General features: G+C 37.0%; 2 protein-coding genes across 2 annotated transcripts in view; one reads left to right on the plus strand and one right to left on the minus strand.

The window, feature by feature from the left end:
• The window catches only part of LOC148124062 (uncharacterized), a 247060-nt gene that overhangs the window by 218102 nt on the left and 9218 nt on the right, over window positions 1-19740 (plus strand). The gene's annotated exons all lie outside the window — the stretch shown is intronic.
• VPS41 (VPS41 subunit of HOPS complex) overlaps window positions 1-19740 on the minus strand; it is a 197998-nt gene that overhangs the window by 82338 nt on the left and 95920 nt on the right. The window contains exons 5-7 of the mRNA XM_026702255.2: window positions 17457-17531; window positions 10670-10732; window positions 8637-8702 (exon numbers count right to left, since the gene is read on the minus strand). Of these exons, the coding sequence (XP_026558040.2) occupies window positions 8637-8702; window positions 10670-10732; window positions 17457-17531 (204 nt within the window). The remainder of the gene's footprint in view (window positions 1-8636; window positions 8703-10669; window positions 10733-17456; window positions 17532-19740) is intronic.

A 19740-nucleotide genomic window follows, 5' to 3' on the forward strand; every position in this document is an offset into this window, starting at 1 on the left:
CTGCTCGCCTCCGGGTCAGTATTTCATTCCAGGTAACAACTCTGTTTGGGCATGCTCCACGGGAGCCACAGCCTGTGTTCATGGGGACGTTCTCATTGCTCAAAAATCCTTTTGCATACAAGTAAAATTGCTCCCCAAGATAACTTATTACCCAGGGCCGGAACTTGTTAATGTGTTAGAACCCCCAAAATTTCCACTTCACAAAAAGAGAAATTGTCACAGCTCTCACATTGTCTCTGTTGTTGGGCCTTGGTGCTGCTGGCGCAGCAACTGGGGTCACAGCTCTGGCTGTTGGTCATCAACAAGTAGCAGCACTTAGTTTACAAGTAGATGAAGATCTTAAACGTATTGAGACCTCGATCTCTGCACTCCAGGCCTCGCTCACTTCTCTGGCTGAGGTCGCCTGCAGAATAGAAGAGGTCTTGATCTGCTATTTTTAAACAAAGGGGATTATGTGTAGCCTTAAAAGAAGAATGCTGTTTTTATGCTGATCACTCAGGTATTGTTAAAGATTCAATGGCTGAATTACGCAAACGATTGAAGGATAGAGAAAATGAGCGACAACAGAATCAAGCATGGTATCAAGGCATGTTCAATTATTCTCCATGGTTAACTACCCTGTTGTCTGCTGTAGCCGGTCCTCTGATATTGCTATGCCTTGCCTGTTTAATAGGTCCATGTGTTATGGGACGATTGCTAAAATTCTTACAAGGTCGCTACAAGCACTTGATAGTGAAATCAGTAATACTCAAAAACGGTCAGTTTTCTCACATCTGTTATTGTATCCAAAGATTCCGTTAAACAGCCTCTGTTGGAATGGTCTTCTGACGAAGAGTCAGAGAATGAAATAGATGCAATGCCTCCTATGCTCCCAAAGGAGCCTTATTGGATATGAGTGATGAAGAGTCAGAAGGTGAGTGTTCCTTCTCGTATGAATTGGTACAACAGGATCTCAACAAACCGAAGGGTTTGTTGCCACCCATTGAATCCATTTCAGGGGAAAAAGGACTTTACCTGGAGACAGCATCACAAAAATAATAAAAAGGAGGAATTGTGGCTATTCCACCATTAAGCAGACATTGTCAAACACGGATACAGGGATGTTTGCACGTATCCAATGACCTTGTTTTAGCCAACTGAATAATGTTTCAATATCACGAAACACTGACTGTTGTTGCTTTTCTTCCCAGGACACCATAGCCAATATGATAAGCATATTTGCAAGCTTGCAAACTATCACATACTTTGTTCTTTGTTTATGATCTTCTTCCATATAAGGTAAAACTCTGCTACCCCCCTGTGTGCTCCCCCACCCGCTTGAAAGAGGTTAATAAATGAGGTTTGTACAGAGCACCCGAGGCCGCTTTCTCAGCTCCTTCTCCAGGTCCCCCTCCTTCTCCTCCTCCCCCTCCTCCTGCTGCGGCTGCTGCTGCCTGGGTCAATCCATCTGCCTCGGGTGTGAAGTGCTGCCTCCTATGAAAACAATCGGATGTCTGGTGTCTGTTATTGGTATTCACCCTTGCGAGGGTCCCTCTAAACTTCTTCCCTGTGGGGAACTCCATAGGCAGCGAAAGAACGCAGACGGAGCAACGGACCGGTCGCTCGCTGCGACATATCCCTGGACTGAAAACTGACTGCTTTAACCGTGAATGACTTGGACTGTTTTGTTGGACTTTGCTTAAACATTTATTGGAAGTAAAAACCTACATTTTTACTATACAGTGTATCTGTGTGCTGGTTGTGTGATATTCTTCACCACTCTCACTACGTCTCCCTGTGTGCATACATTCACCTAACGGGAATTACCTCAACAGGTTTCCCTTCCATTGCATAAGGTACTGCAATCTGCCCCTATGCAATTTTGAATCTAAAATCTTCTTCACCTCATAATGTGTCTCTTCCTGCACTACTATTGGTTTTGGAGCTACCCAATTTACTGATCTGTTCAGGAAGCCTACTGCCAGTTTTAACAAGCTACTGTGAAAGACTGGATGCACTTTCCCTAGCAAGCAAGGGAGGCCAAGTTGTACTGTAACTGGCTTAATCACTTTTACTATTGGGAAAGGACCTATGAACTTCGGCTCTAACTTTTTGCATGGGAATTTTAGTCTGAGGTACTTGGTTGATAGGTAGACTTTGCTTCCAACCAGAAGTGGCTCTTGGGGTCTTCAGCATTTGTCAGCTTGTGTTTTATAGGTTCTTGCAACTTTCCACAGGGCCCGCTTGGTGTTTTCCCACCCCTTCTTTAAAGACTCCATCCATTCACTTAGGGACACAGATGAGGGGGGGTTCTCTAGGGATCTTGGCATAGAGATGAATTCCATGCCACTAGTGGGTTAGTAAACACAGGACACATTTGAAGTGTCTTCAAAGTGTCTTCAATTACCCATAACATGGGAGTCCTCACTGCAAATATGTAAGAATTGTTTGGGAGGTAAGGAGCTAAAAAGGCTTGAAGTTGTGTTGTATTCTTTCCAATTACTTCAGCAAAGTTTCATCCAACTCAAGGAAAGCAAAATTGTAACATCAACTTCAAGCAGTCTATGTCTTCTTCCATGCAATGCTTTCTCCTTTTGAGGTCAAGGTAGCTATAACAAATATTTCCCAAGTACAAATCTGTTTTTCTAGATCAGAGATACATATTAGTCTTCTAGGTCAAAAGGATGCTTCTTAGCCTTTGTGCTATGTATGGCAGCCATATTCCAAACATCAATAAGTGGAATTAGCACCTAAACATCATTTGCATTTAACTAAACTTAATTATAATTAAGATATCTCCTAATTATATACTTTTCTTACTACATTTCAAAATTTACAGTTTAGTACTAGCCTTTAGGCATTATTCCCTGAGGCCTGTACTGTTATTTCTGAAGAATGTCTATAATCTAACCACAACTCTTGTTTTATAGAATAGCCTTGAAAGGTGCTCAATGTCTGTTACCTTTTCTATGAACTGTTAAAAAATATGAGATAAAGTTTCAGTGGTTCAAAGTCTGAACAGCTCATGCTGTAGGCTAAATAGCTCTACTTTTCTGTTTAGAAATACTTGTTACTTAGACCAAGTCTAAGAATTCATAATGCATAACAAATGCACTAGAACAAATCTGGACAGTTATTCAAATCTAGCTTCAGGCAACAGTAAATTAAAATAAGACAGCTGTTTCAATTTAACAAAGTGTTGAAACAAAATTAACACTAATGCTAATTATATATAGTTTAGTCTTGAATATGTCTAAAAGATTCTTCAGTCATCTTAATTAGAAATCTTAAATAAGATACATTATCAGTGGGCTGAAACTTCAACTGAAAAATTGACATTTTAAAAAGTAACAGAAATGGCATTCTAGAACAGGTTTTAAAAGAACGATTAATTTCAAGAAGAAAGTTTTCAAGCTACCTTTCTATTTGTAAGCACCACAAATTACATTTCTATTTCTTTCCTTCTCCAGAAAAATGATTTACTATATTGATCAATTATATTCTGAGTAATTTATATTCTCAATTACAATATAAAGATTTAAGAGAAAAAAAGTTGAATTATTACTGTTCTTTAGCTGCTAGTATGAATATTTAATATGCAAAACTAAATAAAAAATGTTGTCATTTGAATGCACTCTAAGGACAGAAATCCTGATTTATGAAAACTGATGATATTACAAGACACTTTTTGGACATCATTCTAAAAAGCAGAACATTCACAAATATAGTTAAGTTAGTAATCATCAAAATTAAAAATCATGAACTGGCCATGATGCTCACATCAAATTTACTAAATAAAGAAGATCCAAACTATTTTATAAACCAATAGGATCACAATGGCAGATATACAATGATCCTATTGCCAAACATAACAAAAGCCATCAGAATAAGAGAAAAGAAAGTCAAACAAACAAGTCCAAGAGAGCCAGTTTGATCTAGTAGTTAAGCACCAGACTAGACATGAGGAGACTGTAAGTTCAAGTTCTACTTTAGGAATGTAAGCCAGCTATGTGATTTTGAGCCATGTTCTCTCAGCCCAGCCCAGAGTGGTGGTGGTTGTGGGAAAAGAGGAGAAAGAAGTTTTAGGTAAATTCACTGCCTTGTTTATAAAAATAATAAAAATATAAATAAATAGAAATGTAGGAAATATGAACAAGGAAATGAGAGTTTTTCCATCAGGGGATTCTGAAATTTTCTTTCCTACTCCAATATTTGCTACATGATTATCTAATATTTGCAACATTTGAATATCAGGTTGGAAAGAGAGATGGAAGTCTGAATGTTTAAGTGAAAGAAAAATACAGATTTTCTAACATATTTTATACCATTTTTATAGCTCATCTCTATTACTGAAAAAAAGTTTCTGTTTTGGTGGAAGTTTTTTGTAAGAGTAATTGCAGAGTTGACAGCTGCATCTATTTCTAAAATTAATGTGCATCTATTTCTAAAATGTGATTCAAATTAAAAGATGGAGATCTCACCTGCTGGCCACTCCCACGCCCAGTTTAGTGAAGGGAAAAAAGTCACAATACGTCATGTGACGATGCTGTGACAATGTGAGTTTAACCCCCCTGACCTAGGGCAACTAGATCTAATTTTAGCACCAGGTTCAGATATATCAATAGTGGAAAATATATTTTTGTACTCCTAGTTGTTCAGCACAACTTAGAGATGCACAGAATATTATTTCAACATTTTAAAGGGAATTTATTTCAGACAGCAATTCCAAGCTAAAAGTTACTACAACTCTAAAGTGTACACAATTTAAAGTAAATCTTCCAATACCTGAAGAGACATTGCTGTGGTATTACTCTTACTTCACTTAAATAGGACTTCTCAGTATTTACTGACTGACATTTTATAGCTTACAAAGCAATCTGCCTTTCTTTTCTGGTCCTCTTCATCTACCAATGTTGCATCAAACAGCTGACTACCCTGTTTCTAAAAATGGACTGTCTTGCAAACAGTATAGTGACAATTTAATAATTTGTCAAAGTGATCTAAACAGTTATTATGAAGCACATATTATGGGGTTCAGAAATAAAGGGCACTTACTTACAAAGCATGTATTTGCTGACACTAAAAATCCAGGCAATTAAAAAAAAACCAATAGCAAGATATTTGCAAGATTATCAGGAAAAATATAAATCCTACAGCTATTCCTGAAATACCAACAACTATTCAAAATATTTCTGCTTCACCTATATTCTGCACTTAATGATCTAATGTAGATGTGATTCTTTAATTTCATATAGCAGAAATTATTACCCTTTGCTTTTTGTCTAAGATCAATTAACATGTCTTTGTGTGTACATATAAAAAAGACTATATATAATGTGAATTCTTCATACATTTTTCAAATCCACCCTGCAGTTCTACTAGCTCATGAGACATATCATCATGTAGGTCCAGGTACAGTAGAGTGATGTACCATTTCCATGTTATTGGCAAGAAAATTGGCCCGACATGTCAAAAAGATTCTTAGGAGACAAGCTCAATTGAAAGAAACTTTATATTTGCATTAGATTATTTGTCATTCCATTTTTCTCCAGGAAGTGTCAGAGACCTCCCCCTCTGGCAATAATTATTAACAAATTATACTAAAGTTTACTGTAAAACAACTTTCAGAAAATAAGAATCTTAAAACAGTAAGGGGATGAGCAGCATCAACAAACTGGAAAAATGCACTTCTTCAATTAATATACTTAATGTATATATTTCTTAGTCATCAATAAAGATGATCATATTCATCGAAAACTGACAGTGGAAAGCTATCTGACATTCAACAAAATGTAGACCTATGTTCTTCAATATTTATATTATGCTCTAATTTGTAAACATATTAAGGTAAGATATATTTTATCCAAAAGTTTAAGGTACTTAAAAATCAGCAATCAACAGATTATTTCAAAATTGGTGTGTTCTCAGTTCTTTTTTCCATTTTCAAAATTTTAGCTATTTAATTTTTTTAAACATACTTAAAATAGCTATGTAAAAAATTCATTTAAGCTAGAAAGTTAAAAATGTGGCATCTCTTTAAGAGGTAACTGAAGACCTTCTATTTCAGCTTCTCCACCCTCATTTAGCAATTTAGCATTTTATCCTATTACGTTTTAAGATTAGACCATCTTTTAAGGGTAGAAGGTTATGGCTCACAGTAGCACTATTTATTTTTTCTTTATGCCACAAGATTCCAACAGGACTAGGAATGCCCTGTTATTTACAATGTATTATTATTGTAAGATTACCATCTTCTGCCAAGTGTTCCATTCAATGTTTCCTATACTTAATTATAGTATGAGAAGAGCAGGAATGGTTCAGTTAGTCAGCCCTTTAGACATTGGTCAAAAGAAGAGCATATTTCTTTTGTATGATACCAAGTTCTCTTGATAACATAAAAGAACACCATAGTAGAACTGTGGTCAAGGGCAAAATACCATACCCCAAATTTTATGATTGCCTTTGTTACTTCATCTCAAACATCTACCATGATAGTTGGGAATTATGATAGTTGAAATACAACTTGTTAGAATGGAAACAGATTGAAGAAAATTCTCTTCATACATACTAACAATTCCTATTTGAAATTCCTACTTGATAGCTGGTCAATGTGATCTTTGCACAACTTTGACCTGTACTTCATAGACTGGGGGACTCTGTTCATACTCACTCACACCTAACTTATCTCTTCACTGTACTACCGCAGTATACTGTATATGCCCTTGAAGACCATTCAAAAGGTTCAGTGCAATGGTGCAGATTGTTATGAATATTTCTTGTTATGGTCTTATAAACACCTGTGCTTCGCAAGCTGCACAGATCCCAATAAGCTTCTAACTGTAGTTCAAGGTATTGGTAATTACCTGTAATGCCCTAAATGGCATAGGAATAGCTTAATTGCAAGGCTGATTACTCTCAAGGGTATCTACCCACCCCAAACACTCTGATAGGGAAGGCACATTCTGGGCCCCTTCACTGAAGCATGTCATCTTCTGGGACCAAGAAGGCAGATGATCCCTGTCTTCTGAAACAATTTTCCTGTTGACATATGATAGGCTCCAACCAAAAAGGCCTTTAGGAAGATAATTAATACCTGGTTCTTTCTTGAGGCCTTGAGATTAGGATGAGAACCCAAATGATAAATGTTTCGGTTCTGATTGCACATTTATTGTGTTTTATATTATTTTGTATTCATTGATTACAGTTTTTCTTTTTTTTCTTGTTGTTTGGTATACCACCTAAAGAGCATGTGGTCTCAATTGAAGAGGTGTATAAATGCTTTATAGCAATGATTTGGTGCAATCTCTGGTTTTTTTTTTCAAAGGCATCCTTGTGTAAGCTGCATTGCAAAAATCTATTTTGGTGGTGATCAGTATAAAGATTAATGATACCAGATCTGTCCTAGATAGAAAGATGGACATTATTAAATCATGAAGAGCTGAAATAAGATATCAATCACTTATGCTCATTTGAGCATTCATAGACCAAATAAAATATAGAAGGACCTCAAGCTGTCAATCTGCTTGTTTAGGATAAGGGTTTTTTCCCCAGAATAGGAAAACGACCCTTCAAAAGACAGAATCATCAGGAAAATATTGATTTAGTTTTAGTTTGCTATGCCTTATTTAAGCAATAATCCAGTTCAAAGAGTAACGTTGTATCCATACAAATTTCCTAGCTAAAATACCTTATTCTTTATTAATAGATTATTCCTTTATGCAATTACCATAATGAATAAATCAGAATAATTTTGTTAGAAAAGCCACTTCTATGTCCATCACTAGTTAATTTGATTTTGTAATTTAAGAATGCCTAATAATTTGTAAATTATAATTTATTTTTTAAATTATCCCAATTATAATATTTGCCTCTTTCATATATACATCTCAATGTTTGGGTAAAATGAAAGGAAGAGGGGGAGAACTACAAAAAAATGACCAGAGAATTGGGAGTGGAAAATACAAATGAGAAATATACGTAAGAAAATAAATAAAATAATCTATACTGGAAAAAAGCCTTGATGTGAATCAATCAGAATCATAGCCTAGCAAAGTCATACATGCAAGCAACACTAACTATAGTTCAGAATGCAAATTTGTTTGTATGTTCTATCCAACATCATTTTTTTTATATTCAAGAATCTACCACCAGTTGACAGCTGCATGCACATTTGGACATTTACTAAGGATTGCATGGTCACACAGCAAGACCTTTTCGATTCCACACAGCAAATAGTTTCACTAAGCTGCAAACCATTTGTCTTCAGGTCAAAGCAAAACACAAATGATATATATCTCCAGGGTGCAATCTTTAGTACCGAGCCTGAGGCCTGTTTGCTTTAATCTGTATTCAAAGTCCACCATGCACAGCTTTGAGCAGCCACTTCTGTTGTAGGACTCATAGATACCTACATCCTTTTGCCTGCACAGAGCTATCTCCTTCACTATAATACTGAACAAATCCAAACAAAAAAGATAAGTGTACATACTTATACACAAGATATACACATAAAAATAAATACACCTTGTGCACTGTATATTATACAGTGATGTATATTTCAGAGGTTTAAACATACTCCTAATAAATATGACTTGAGTACATGCTTGTTATAGCTTACCTACTCAAATTTTACAAGTTTATGAAATGAGAAAACTTACTTTGTTTCCTCCTGTTACAAACTGCTTACAATGCGATCTCACAAACTGAGGGTGAACAGCAACAATCTGAATAGAGAAAAAAATAAATACACTTGTATTGCGATGCTAGGATTACAGTAGTCCCTAGTTAATGATTTTCTGAAGTAGTACTTATGATCAGTCCTCAAAATTCCACTTGTTACAGCATCCCAGAAGTCAAGTGATGATCTGAGTACTTGGTGTGTAATTATCCTGTTTCTTAGAAAATAAGGCAGGGCCTTATTTTCTAGTGACTCACGAAAAAACAGCTAGGCTGTCTTTTCAAGGGGTGTCCTATTTTTCCCTTCACATGACTCACTTGATGCCCAGGCCACTTCTTTCATGGCCAAACCATCGGCCAGGCACTTGAGTTCCGCCACTGCCACTGGGGGAGTGGGGGGAAAAAGAGAGGAGGGAGTGGGGAGGAAGAGAGAGAGAGATTCAATCTAACCTCAGAGGGCTGGCGGTGATGTTTTATCTCTCTCTCTCTCCCTCTCCCTCTCCCCCTCCCTCTCTCTCTCCCTCTCTCTCTCTCACACACACAGGTCCCTCACACAAACACACACACACACACACACACACACTCCAGGGCAGCCACATTCCTTCACTAACCTGTTTTCCAGCTCTGTTCTTGCCGGGGGAGAGAGAGAGAGAGATGGTATCCTGCAATCCCAAATAAAGAACGATCGATCGGTAGGAAAACAGAGTGGGGGATTATCCTGCAGATTTTTTGGGAATTTCCCAGGGACTCTGCTGCTTCTGCTTTTGGCTTCATGCAAGGAAAGCAGCAGAAGCAGCAGAAATCTTTCTTTCTCTCCCCCAAACTCCACCAGAAATGAGTCTCTGTGAGACTTGTCATGCCACCACAGCCTCTTGGAGCAGGATGCATTGCAGGGTCTGCTAATTTCTGGCGGAATTTGGGAGAAAGAAAGAAAGACTTCTTCTGCTTTTCTTGCATGAAGCCAAAAGAAGAAGAAGAAACAGAAAGAAGCAGCCCATTGGCCAGACAAGGCCGCAAAAGAAGTGGCCTGGTGTTGAGGCATGTGGGGCATGTGAGGCAAGTTACCCCCTCTGGCTTTCCCCCCTCCCCTCACTACCTTGTATTGTCCATAATGCAAGCAATGTGAGAAACTAGCTGCGCATGCACATAAATAGGGCCAAATTTTGGGGACAGGGCTTAATTTTACCCCATGCGTACAAAACAGTGCTTGGCCTTCTTTTTGGGGTGGGTCGTGTTTTATGAGAAACATGGTACAATGTCACAGCAATCTGCAGTAATACAATTGTCATTTACATTCTTCACTACTACTATTTGATAGCAAAATCAATGAGGAAGTCAGCAAGAGGTCCTAAAGGGCAAACATGTGATATTGCACTTAACGATGTCACAGGATTTGCTTAATGATGACAAATGAAATTGCCAAAAAGATGCTGCCAAGCAACGCAACCTTATGACATTGTGCTTTACAATAGCACTGCTTAGCAACTGACAGCTGTCCTTAATTAACTATTTATATCTGTTATTCCTTCAAAAAGCAAAAGCAAACATTAATTCATACAGAATTATATACAGTAATATTAATTAAAATCTATTTTCTGAACTTAAAATCAATACTACTTTCTTTTTACTCTATCAATTATCTTTGTCCTAGTTAGTATCTTCCAGCTTTTGGGAGTATCATTCTGGCTAACTGTACCAAGGCCGAGAAATATTGTAACCAACTGAACTATTAGTTCCACAACTGAATTCCATTCTATTGTGGCCTAAGACCCTACACAACCTGGCTCCTAATATAACATATTTCTGGGCTGATGATAAATAAATCACAAAAGATCATTAGGTAACTTTAATTTAACAAGCCACGTTGTCAGTTATTCCTATCTTGTCGGAATAAGTGCAACTATTTTTGAACATAGCAGTACTATATTGTTGAAAATGAAGTAAAATATTTAAATAAGTTAAAGAATAAATTAATAAGATAATGAATAAATTAACATAAAAATACATTCCATACTTTAATCGGGCAATCAAATGTTTCATGGAATTCTTCTCCTGTGTACAATCCAAATACCTGCACCTGAAATAAATAATATGTTTTTAGTATTGTATTAATTTATCTCTAATTTAATTGAAAAGGTCAAAATAATTATCAAATATATCCAGTTATACTTTAAAAAAGCAAATGGCAGAAGTATTTTGAAGTTATTTGTTTATTATTATAAATATTAAACAATAGTACCTTTAAAGCTGTAAATTGCATGAACCAGATAATGTGGGAAATCTTTTTTGACATGGTGATTCTGATCAAGTAAAATGACTGCACCACTATTTTTACTATCTTTACTTTCTTTCCTCATAGCCATACTTTTATTGCTTCAGGCATATGGGTTAGCCAGCTTTTAACTGCAGATGTTATGTTACAGAACGGAATATTTTATTGGTGAAATGTGATTAAACACACAAGTTATTTGTCTCCGGTGCATAAGCTCTCAGTATATATGCAAAATAACAAAGTAATAATAATCATAGTAACAAAAGATAATAATCATAATAATGATACCAACAGAATAGAAGAGATGAGGACTTCTGGTTTGAGCTTCTTCAGTGACAGACCGAAATCCACGATCGTACACGGTTTCGATCCGTGTACTCACTCACCGCCGGAGTGCCCCGAGCCGGCTGGATTCAGGGCTAAGCCATCCCATAGAGGTGGTGAAGAGGGGGGAGACTGCCAGAAGGGTCGAGGAGAGCCACATCTCTCCTCCTCAGCTGGCCATTACTCCCTTTCCCGAAGGCAGTTGCAGTGGTGGTCAGAAATGGCCACCTCAAAGAAGAACATGACCAGAAAAGGATGTGCAGGAGGAAGATAAGAAGAGAAAGTTTTGGTTGACCGGGTTAAACTGAAAAAGCAACAGCGTAAGGTACCCTGGAATTTGAACTATAAAAAATAACATTGTTCCCAAAGAAGACTTTGAAGCAGCAATGGAGAGAAGGAAGGGAAAGGATTTGGCTTTTTTTTTTTCTTCCCTTCTTTATACTGACAGCTAAGAGATTTAAGTAAGGAATTGACCAAAATCCACTTTGACATCGATAGGCATTTAAGCTGAAAATAAAATGTCAAAGGGATAATAAAGACTTTTGGATACTCAAAAACCTTTAAAAGCAGGAAAGGAGAGAAAGGGAAAGAATAAAAGGTCAGAATCTGGAAAAATGGAGGAGACTGCCTGGAACTAAAAGGAACTTACAGTGAAACCTTAACAAGATTCCTAAAAGATACATTCTAACTGAAACTTTGTAACAAAATAATAGAACCCCAGGAAGAGAAAGTGGAAAAAAGAAGCAAGAAGAAACAGCTTTGGATTATTTGGATTACTTGGTGATTTTGGGCTATTGGATTTAAATGACTAAAATCAATCGGCTAGTTGTTTAAAAGTGTTTAAAATGGCTTCACTTTTAGAAGAACTGAAGATGGAACTTACAAAACAGCAAGAAGATGCACAAGAAGGAAGAGGTTCTTTTGGCTTTGTATTTCAATTTTTAGAAATGGAGATCTGGAACTATGAGAAACAAGAAACGCTTGTAGAACAAGAAGGTTGGGACAAAGAAGAAGCCATCTTTAATGATCAAGTAATTTTATGTGGGGGAAAAAAGGAAAGGGGGGAAAAAGAGTGAAAAGTTTAAGATTTGAAAAAAAAAAGAATAGTTTGAAAAATAATTACAATATTAGGAAGCAACAGAAGAGACGATCACAGAAGAGAGGATTAGAAGTAGAGAGACAAGGGGGCAAAAAGGGGAGGGAGAAGAAGAGGGGGAAGAAGGAAAGGAAAGAAGTTATAAAGACAGAAACAAGATATAGAGAAACAGGGAAAATGTGTAAGGATTGAAAGTATAAGTCTATTTAGAGATAATGGGTAAAAATTTAATTGAAAAAGGGATTCTGCAAAGGTACATAAGATAGTATTGTTCTATTAGAAATAGAAATAATTTTAGAAAATATGAAACAATGTATGATTAAAATGATGGATAAAATACTTATTGTAATGCAGTGGAATGTTTGTTAATAAATAAATGAAATAAAAGTGAATGAGAGAATGAAATTAGGAAAGGATGGGAACATTTTAATTATTATTAATGATTTATAAAAATATAAGTGAAGAGAAATATGGAAAAAAAGAATTAATTATGGAAAGTTTATAAGTGTTCACAAGGAAGTATGATATTCAATTGAAAAGAAATGTTAAAGATTCTAACTAATATTAATGATAGAAGTAATTGGAATGGAATGAGTGTTTTATTTACTATTGTTTGATATATATATATATATATGGTATTCATATATACCATATATATATATGGTATTCATATATACCATATATATATATGGTATTCAGCTTTGTTTGGGTATTTTCCCACGTCATTATAGTTATGCTTTTAAAGTCGTAGCAATGTTTTGGCAGAATCTCATCTGCCATCATCAGGCTTTTGTATTGTGTTTGTCTGTGAGTCAGACTTTCACGGGCCGTTTCAGTTTTAAATTTGGGGGTAGCCTACTGCTGTGCCAGAATGGTTTTTTCTTCATCCTGATTGGTTGGGAGTCTTGGTCTGTGTTTATTGGTCTTGGAGTTTGCTGTTCTGCTTGATTGGTGTTTCTAATATCTTCTGTCTGTTTTGTGGCTTTTTTTGTCTTGATTGGCTGGCAACAGGGTGTTTCCTGTATTGGAGGCTTTTAGTGCGGCTTGGCTCCGAGTAAATGGACGGCTATCATTTATTAGGAAGCTAGGTTTCATCTGGATGCCTGATAGGAGTGTGTTTGAACTGAAGGTATCAGGGGGATCTGTTTGTGCCCAGGTGTTGGCCTGGCTTGTGGTGTGGAGATTTTGTTTGTTTGTTTGTGAGTGCAGGCTTTCAAATAATTGACAGTCTGGTGGAATCATCTCTTCTATTCATGCTTTCAGGTCTTTTTTCAATCTATGGCTTCTCTGATAATTCTGTAGCTGGGGTTTTCTACAGTAGCTAGGATTTTGGTGCCATTGAAATTGATGCTATGACCTGTTGCTTTCATGTGTTGGACTAGTGAGGAAGTGTGTTCCAGCTTTTTTACTGCATTTTTGTGTTCATCCAGGCGGGTACTTATTCTTCTATTGATCTGTCTAATGTATGTGGCAGGGCATGATGCACAGGGGACTTCATATATGCCTTGGTTTTCCAGGTCAAATTCCAGGTCCATTTACTCAGAGCCAAGCCGCACTAAAAGCCTCCAATACAGGAAACACAGTGTTGCCAGCCAATCAAGACAAAAAAGCTACAAAACAGACAGAAGATATTAGAAACATCAATCAAGCAGAACACAGCAAACTGCAAGACCAGTAAACACAGACCAAGACTCCCAACTAATCAGGATGAAGAAAAAAAACATTTTGGCACAGCAGTAGGCTATCCCCAAATTTAAAACTGAAACAGCTGTGAAAGTCTGACTCACAGACGAATGCAATACAGAAGCCTGATGATGGCAGATGAGATTCTGCCGAAATGTTGCTACAACTTTAAAAGCACAACTATAATGACGTGGGAAAATACCTGAACAAAGCTGAATACCATACATGTAAGTACCTGTGAAAACTTCACACACACACACACACACACACACACACGTTTTCTTAAGTTTTCGCGGGTACTTACATGTATGGTATTCAGCTTTGCTAGGGTATTTTCCCACGTCATTGTAGTTGTGCTTTTAAAGTTGCAGCAACGTTCCAGTAGTTGTTTGTTTGTTTCCGCTTCCATGGTGAACTTGATTTTGGGGTGTGTGCTGTTTAGGTGTGTTAGGAAATTGTTTAGGTTTTCTTTTCCATGGGGCCAAATCACGAATGTGTCATCGATGTATCTTAACCATAGTTTGGGTTTGTGGGTGGCATTAGCCAGGACTCTGGATTCAAATTCTTCCATGAACAGGTTTGTAATGATGGGTGACAGTGGTGATCCCATAGGGGCTCCTTCAATTTGCTTGTATCTTTGTCCTTTGTATATGTTGTATATGTTGTCCTTTGTATATGTTGGTTAAGCAGTGTTCTGTTAGTTCCATGAGGTGTTTAGCTGGTTGGTATTTATTTTTGATGATTTCAAGAGTTTCTTTTATTGGGACTTGAGTGAATAGTGAAACCACGTCGAAACTTACAAGCAGATCTTCTTGCTCCACGTGTAAATTGAAGTTTAAATAAGAGTTGAATGGATAAAATTAAAAGATATAAAGGTGTCATACTCCAATTAGTAACTACAGGGGAAAATTTGTTTAATGAGAAAAGATAATATGAAATTGAAACAGGAGAGACAAAAGTATAAATATAATGATTGGAAAGACACTGAAACTTAGAAAAAGATAAATAATTGAATTTAGATATGAGATAGTTAAAAATAAAGTTGAAAAAACCAAGGGCCAGGAAAAATTATAGAGAAAATGTTAAAATAGTAATAAGATATGGAATAGAACACAAAAGATGAATATGAAATTGAGTTTGTGTCTGTATGAAGAAGTGATAACTCGGGATCATGCTATTCTCAAAAAAAGATGTTTTATTTGTATTATGTTTTTGTGAAAACCCAAATAAAATTTATATTAAAAGAAACGAATAGAACAGATGAGAAAGATACAATTAATATAGCTGTAACTACATGGATAATATACTCAGACATAAGACAGAACTATGGAAGTTAAGTATTCAGCAGAGTGAAGAAATGAGGGGAAAAACAGTGTGGTCTAGTATTTTTGGCATGCAATGTCCTGTAGCGGCATCTTGAGGGGAGAAGCTGAAACAGGATGTGAAGGTACTGTAGATATTTTCTCAGTCCTCTTTCTGACCCAGGTTCTCACTAGAAGGCAGGTTGGTTGCAATAGTTTTTTCTTCAGACCTAGCTATCTGCTGAAGTCTGTTTGGTTGTTATACCAAAACAGACATTTATAGAAGTACAAATGACAGACTCAATAATTCCTCTGTAGAACTGCATCAGCAGCTTCTGGGACAATCTGAGCTCTCTGTATTGGCATAGAAAGAACATTTTTTGTTGTGCCTTTTTAATTATGTTAGGTACATGATTTGACATTTTCATTCACATCTTAGAATGTACATTTGTACTTGACAGACTGTTCTATAATACTTTGTTTTGGCATAATATATAATATTAATTTACATCTGCCTTGTTACACTATGCATTCTATCATTCCTTTAACAAAAGAATAGAATCTTGGGCTTTTTCAGTGTTGGAACTGATGAGGACAAAATAATGTTTTGCTGCAGTGGTGGGATTTAAATTTTTTTACTACTGGTTCTGTGGACATGGCTTGGTGGGCATGGCAGGGGAAGGATACTTTAAAATCTCCATTCCCCACTCCATTCCCACCCCACTGACTGATCCCATTCCTTCCCCACCCCACTACCTGCTTTCCAGCTCTGTTCTCCTGTGCAGGGCAACAAAAGAAGATCCAGCTGATCAGCTGGGACTCGGGAGGCAGAGAATAGTGGGGCCAGAGCCAGTCAGAAGTAGTATTTGCCAGTTCTCCGAACTACTCAAAATGTCTGCTACCAGTTCTTCAGAACTGGTCAGAACCTGCTGAATACCACCTCTATTTTGCTGTCAGATCCTTTTCCCAGATCCCTTAATGTGTGGTAGTCTTTTTTTCAGCTTGAAGTTATGGATCAAATATTTGAAGGTATGACAATTAATGTATGGAAATTCTCTCTCTTAAATGATTAATATTAAGTGAAAATTAGCTTGATTACACTGCAGCTCATACAATGTATAGTTTTTGCAATGGTCTATGGCTACACATGTAATATACCTACATCTGAAACTTAATACTGTTAAAATATGCTTAGCTAGGTACAGTGAGGTTGTTGTTTAATTTGGTACAGACCTGCCAAAGAATTCAATAATAAACAAGCCTGGACCACTTCAGTCAGTCAGACCTTGAGGAGTGGTATCAAATGTACACAATATACAAGCAATGTTATTTCAAGGAAAGGCATCTGAATAGATTATAGCAGAGTTTTATCACCCTGAATTACTATTAGTCAAGGCTGCTGCACACTTAAAAATAAACAAATAAAGACATTCTAATAAGTGAAGATATCAATCCTCAAAATCACTAAAATGTCACAGCTCTCTGTTCCCGAAAAACATGGGTAATTGTTGGCTGTGCACAAAAATGATGTATGTTCCCAGTCGAGACAGAGGGTGCCACATTTTTTAAAAGAAACAGGGTGTGTGTATGTGTTATTGATTTCACATTTCTTTAATGCTGTAATAGTTCTCTGACTATAAAGCCTGATAGATGATGACTGCTTATCAAAATATTCCAGAAGTAGCAAACATAAAAGTTTTTAAATATATATGGATGAAAAAGTACCAGTCCATAGAAATTTTGCACACAGGAATCCAATTTTCTGGATTTATACCAAAGAAGCATTAAGATATATTCTTGCAGGAACATCAGACTAGTCAGTGAACTATAACTGGCACCACAGCAATAATTGCAGTGACATGTGCCTCTGCCATAGCTGTTAATCAGCTTAATACCAGTAACAGTATTGGCATTTTTTGTAATTACTTTTCCAAAAGTAGATTTGAACCGAATATATTTGACTTTAATGATGAGTTTTCTGAAGTGTGTTTTGTAGTAAGGCAGATGCGCCAAGGTAATGTTATTATAGTATTTCACTGTACACAGATCTTCCAGTGGTCTGGAAAAATAACAATTAAGGACCTTCAGAGACAAAGAGGAAAAAAAAAACTTGCTCTTGATATACCTTTCCATCTTCAGAACAGACACCCATGTGCTCACCACTTTCATCAAGACTAATCTGATTGATCTTGACTGGACTCTGTTGAATGTTAACAATCAGAAAAGAAAAATAAATTAAGAAAGAAGTATTACTTAGAATAAGCAAATTGTTTCAGCTTCCTATTCAAGATAAAAACTTACCTGCTATGGTCCTCAACTCATCAAGTTCAGTGCTGTCCATTAATTATATATAATAATTTACTAGAATTTGTAGAAAAGATAGTGCATATATATGTGTGTTCGTGCGAGTGTGTGTATATATACACATATACATACACACACACACACAAATATATATATATATATATATGTATGTATGTATATACATACATACATACACAGAGAGAGAGATATTTATATATATATATATATAAATAAAACAAGTTCCAGGTGTCTCTATAAAAAAAAGAGAAGACATCATGAACTCCGGAACTTAAACTATATTATCCACTTACCTTTCGCTAGCCTATGCTAACATCATCAGAGTGTAAAATCTACCATTGAAGAGATATTCGCCTTTATGCATCATTGACAATTTGACTGATGCCAAACCAATTGATTTTGCTGTGGCCCTCGAATCAATAATTTTCCGACTCGAGGTTATCGAAGAGGTGAAAAATTCCATCAGACAATGGCTGATAGGGCTCCTTACCAGCCATAAGCAGAGTGCCATTCTATCAATACCTGAAATGTTGGCCCTCCAGGAACTGAGAAAGGATAATCCCATCGTTGTACTGCCAGCAGATAAGGGCAGGGCGACAGTAGTCATAGATAGAACAGATTGTAATAGGAAGGTCTATGATCTCCTCAATGACAGGAGCACTTATCAACTTCTGGATAAGGATTCCATGACATTGCTTAAGAGCCAAATTAATAACATAGTCGATAAACTTAAGAGGCTGGGGAAAGTTGAAGAGGACGATCTAAAAATAATTCAACCAAGGGACTCAGCCATAGCATGGATCTATGGGTTACCAAAGATCCACAAGGCAGAGGTACCCCTGTGCCCCATTGTCTCCCTGCATGGCATTCCCATGTCTGGTTTAATCAAGTGGTTATATCAGGGGTGGGCAACTATGGCCCTTTTATGAATTATGGACTTCAACTCCCAGAATTCCTGAGCAAGCCATGCTAGCTCAGGAATTTTCGGAGTTGAAGTCCACAAGTCATAAAGGGGCCATAGTTGCCCACCTCTGGGTTATATGGACAACTGCAACATCTGATCGAAGGCACCACTACCATCATGGGATTCTCTACTGACTTTCTGCAACAGTTGGAGGGAGTGGAAGTTGGGGAGGATGAGACAATGGTGTCATTTGATGTCATATCATTGTTCAGATCCATTCCCCAGGAGTTAGAGGCCCTAACTATAAAGGAGCTCCTATTGGAGAAGGATTTGTGAAACCCCAAATCCCTTAGCCAATCTCCTGTTGAATTTCTGCCTTAGGACCTACTTTACATTTGACGGCCATAGGTATGAACAAAGAGTACACCTATGGGATCCCCGATCTCAGGAATGATTGCAAAGGTGGTCCTCCAGAAATTGGAATATGAGGCAATGAAAATATACATGTCCAGGTTTTGGGCATGTTATGTCAATGACACATTTGCCATTATTAAACAGCAAGATAACACCAGATTTATGAGAATCCTTAATTCCATATACCCAGATATTGAACTTAGGATGGAGAAGGAGACCAATAACATGCTGGCCTTCCTGATGTGCTAGTCATCCATAACCCAGATGGGAGCCTTGTATCCAAAAATCATGAGCACAGACCGTATTTTACACAATGAGAGCAACCATCCCACTGCACATAAAGTCAGCTGTATTCGGGCCCTGTTCAATAGGGTAGACACCCATTGCAGCACACTAACGGCCAAAGCAAAGGAGCAGGCATATCTCTATCAGGTCTGTAAGCTCAATGGTTATTTTTTTGGACTTCATCTGAAAGTGTGTTATACCTAATGCCCAACAGCCTATTGAAGATACAAGTGGAACATTTGTGTGGAGGGTGCTCCCATATATATGGGGCCATCCGAAACTGCTGCACTCATCCTTTTGGTGCATGGGGTCAAGGTGGCAATTTGTGCACCAAACCCTGGGAATAAAAATGTCCAGATCAAACCCTGAGAATGAAAATGATGTGCCAAAAAGAAACATTACCCAAAGAGGAGGCATCCTTGGTGGTTTACCTTATTAACTGCAGTAACTGTGTAAGCAACTACATAGGGAAAATGGCTAAGCG

Source organism: Pseudonaja textilis, chromosome Z (assembly GCF_049901715.1).
Source record: "Pseudonaja textilis isolate UNSWEBS1 chromosome Z, rPseTex1.2, whole genome shotgun sequence".
NCBI lineage: Eukaryota > Metazoa > Chordata > Lepidosauria > Squamata > Elapidae > Pseudonaja > Pseudonaja textilis.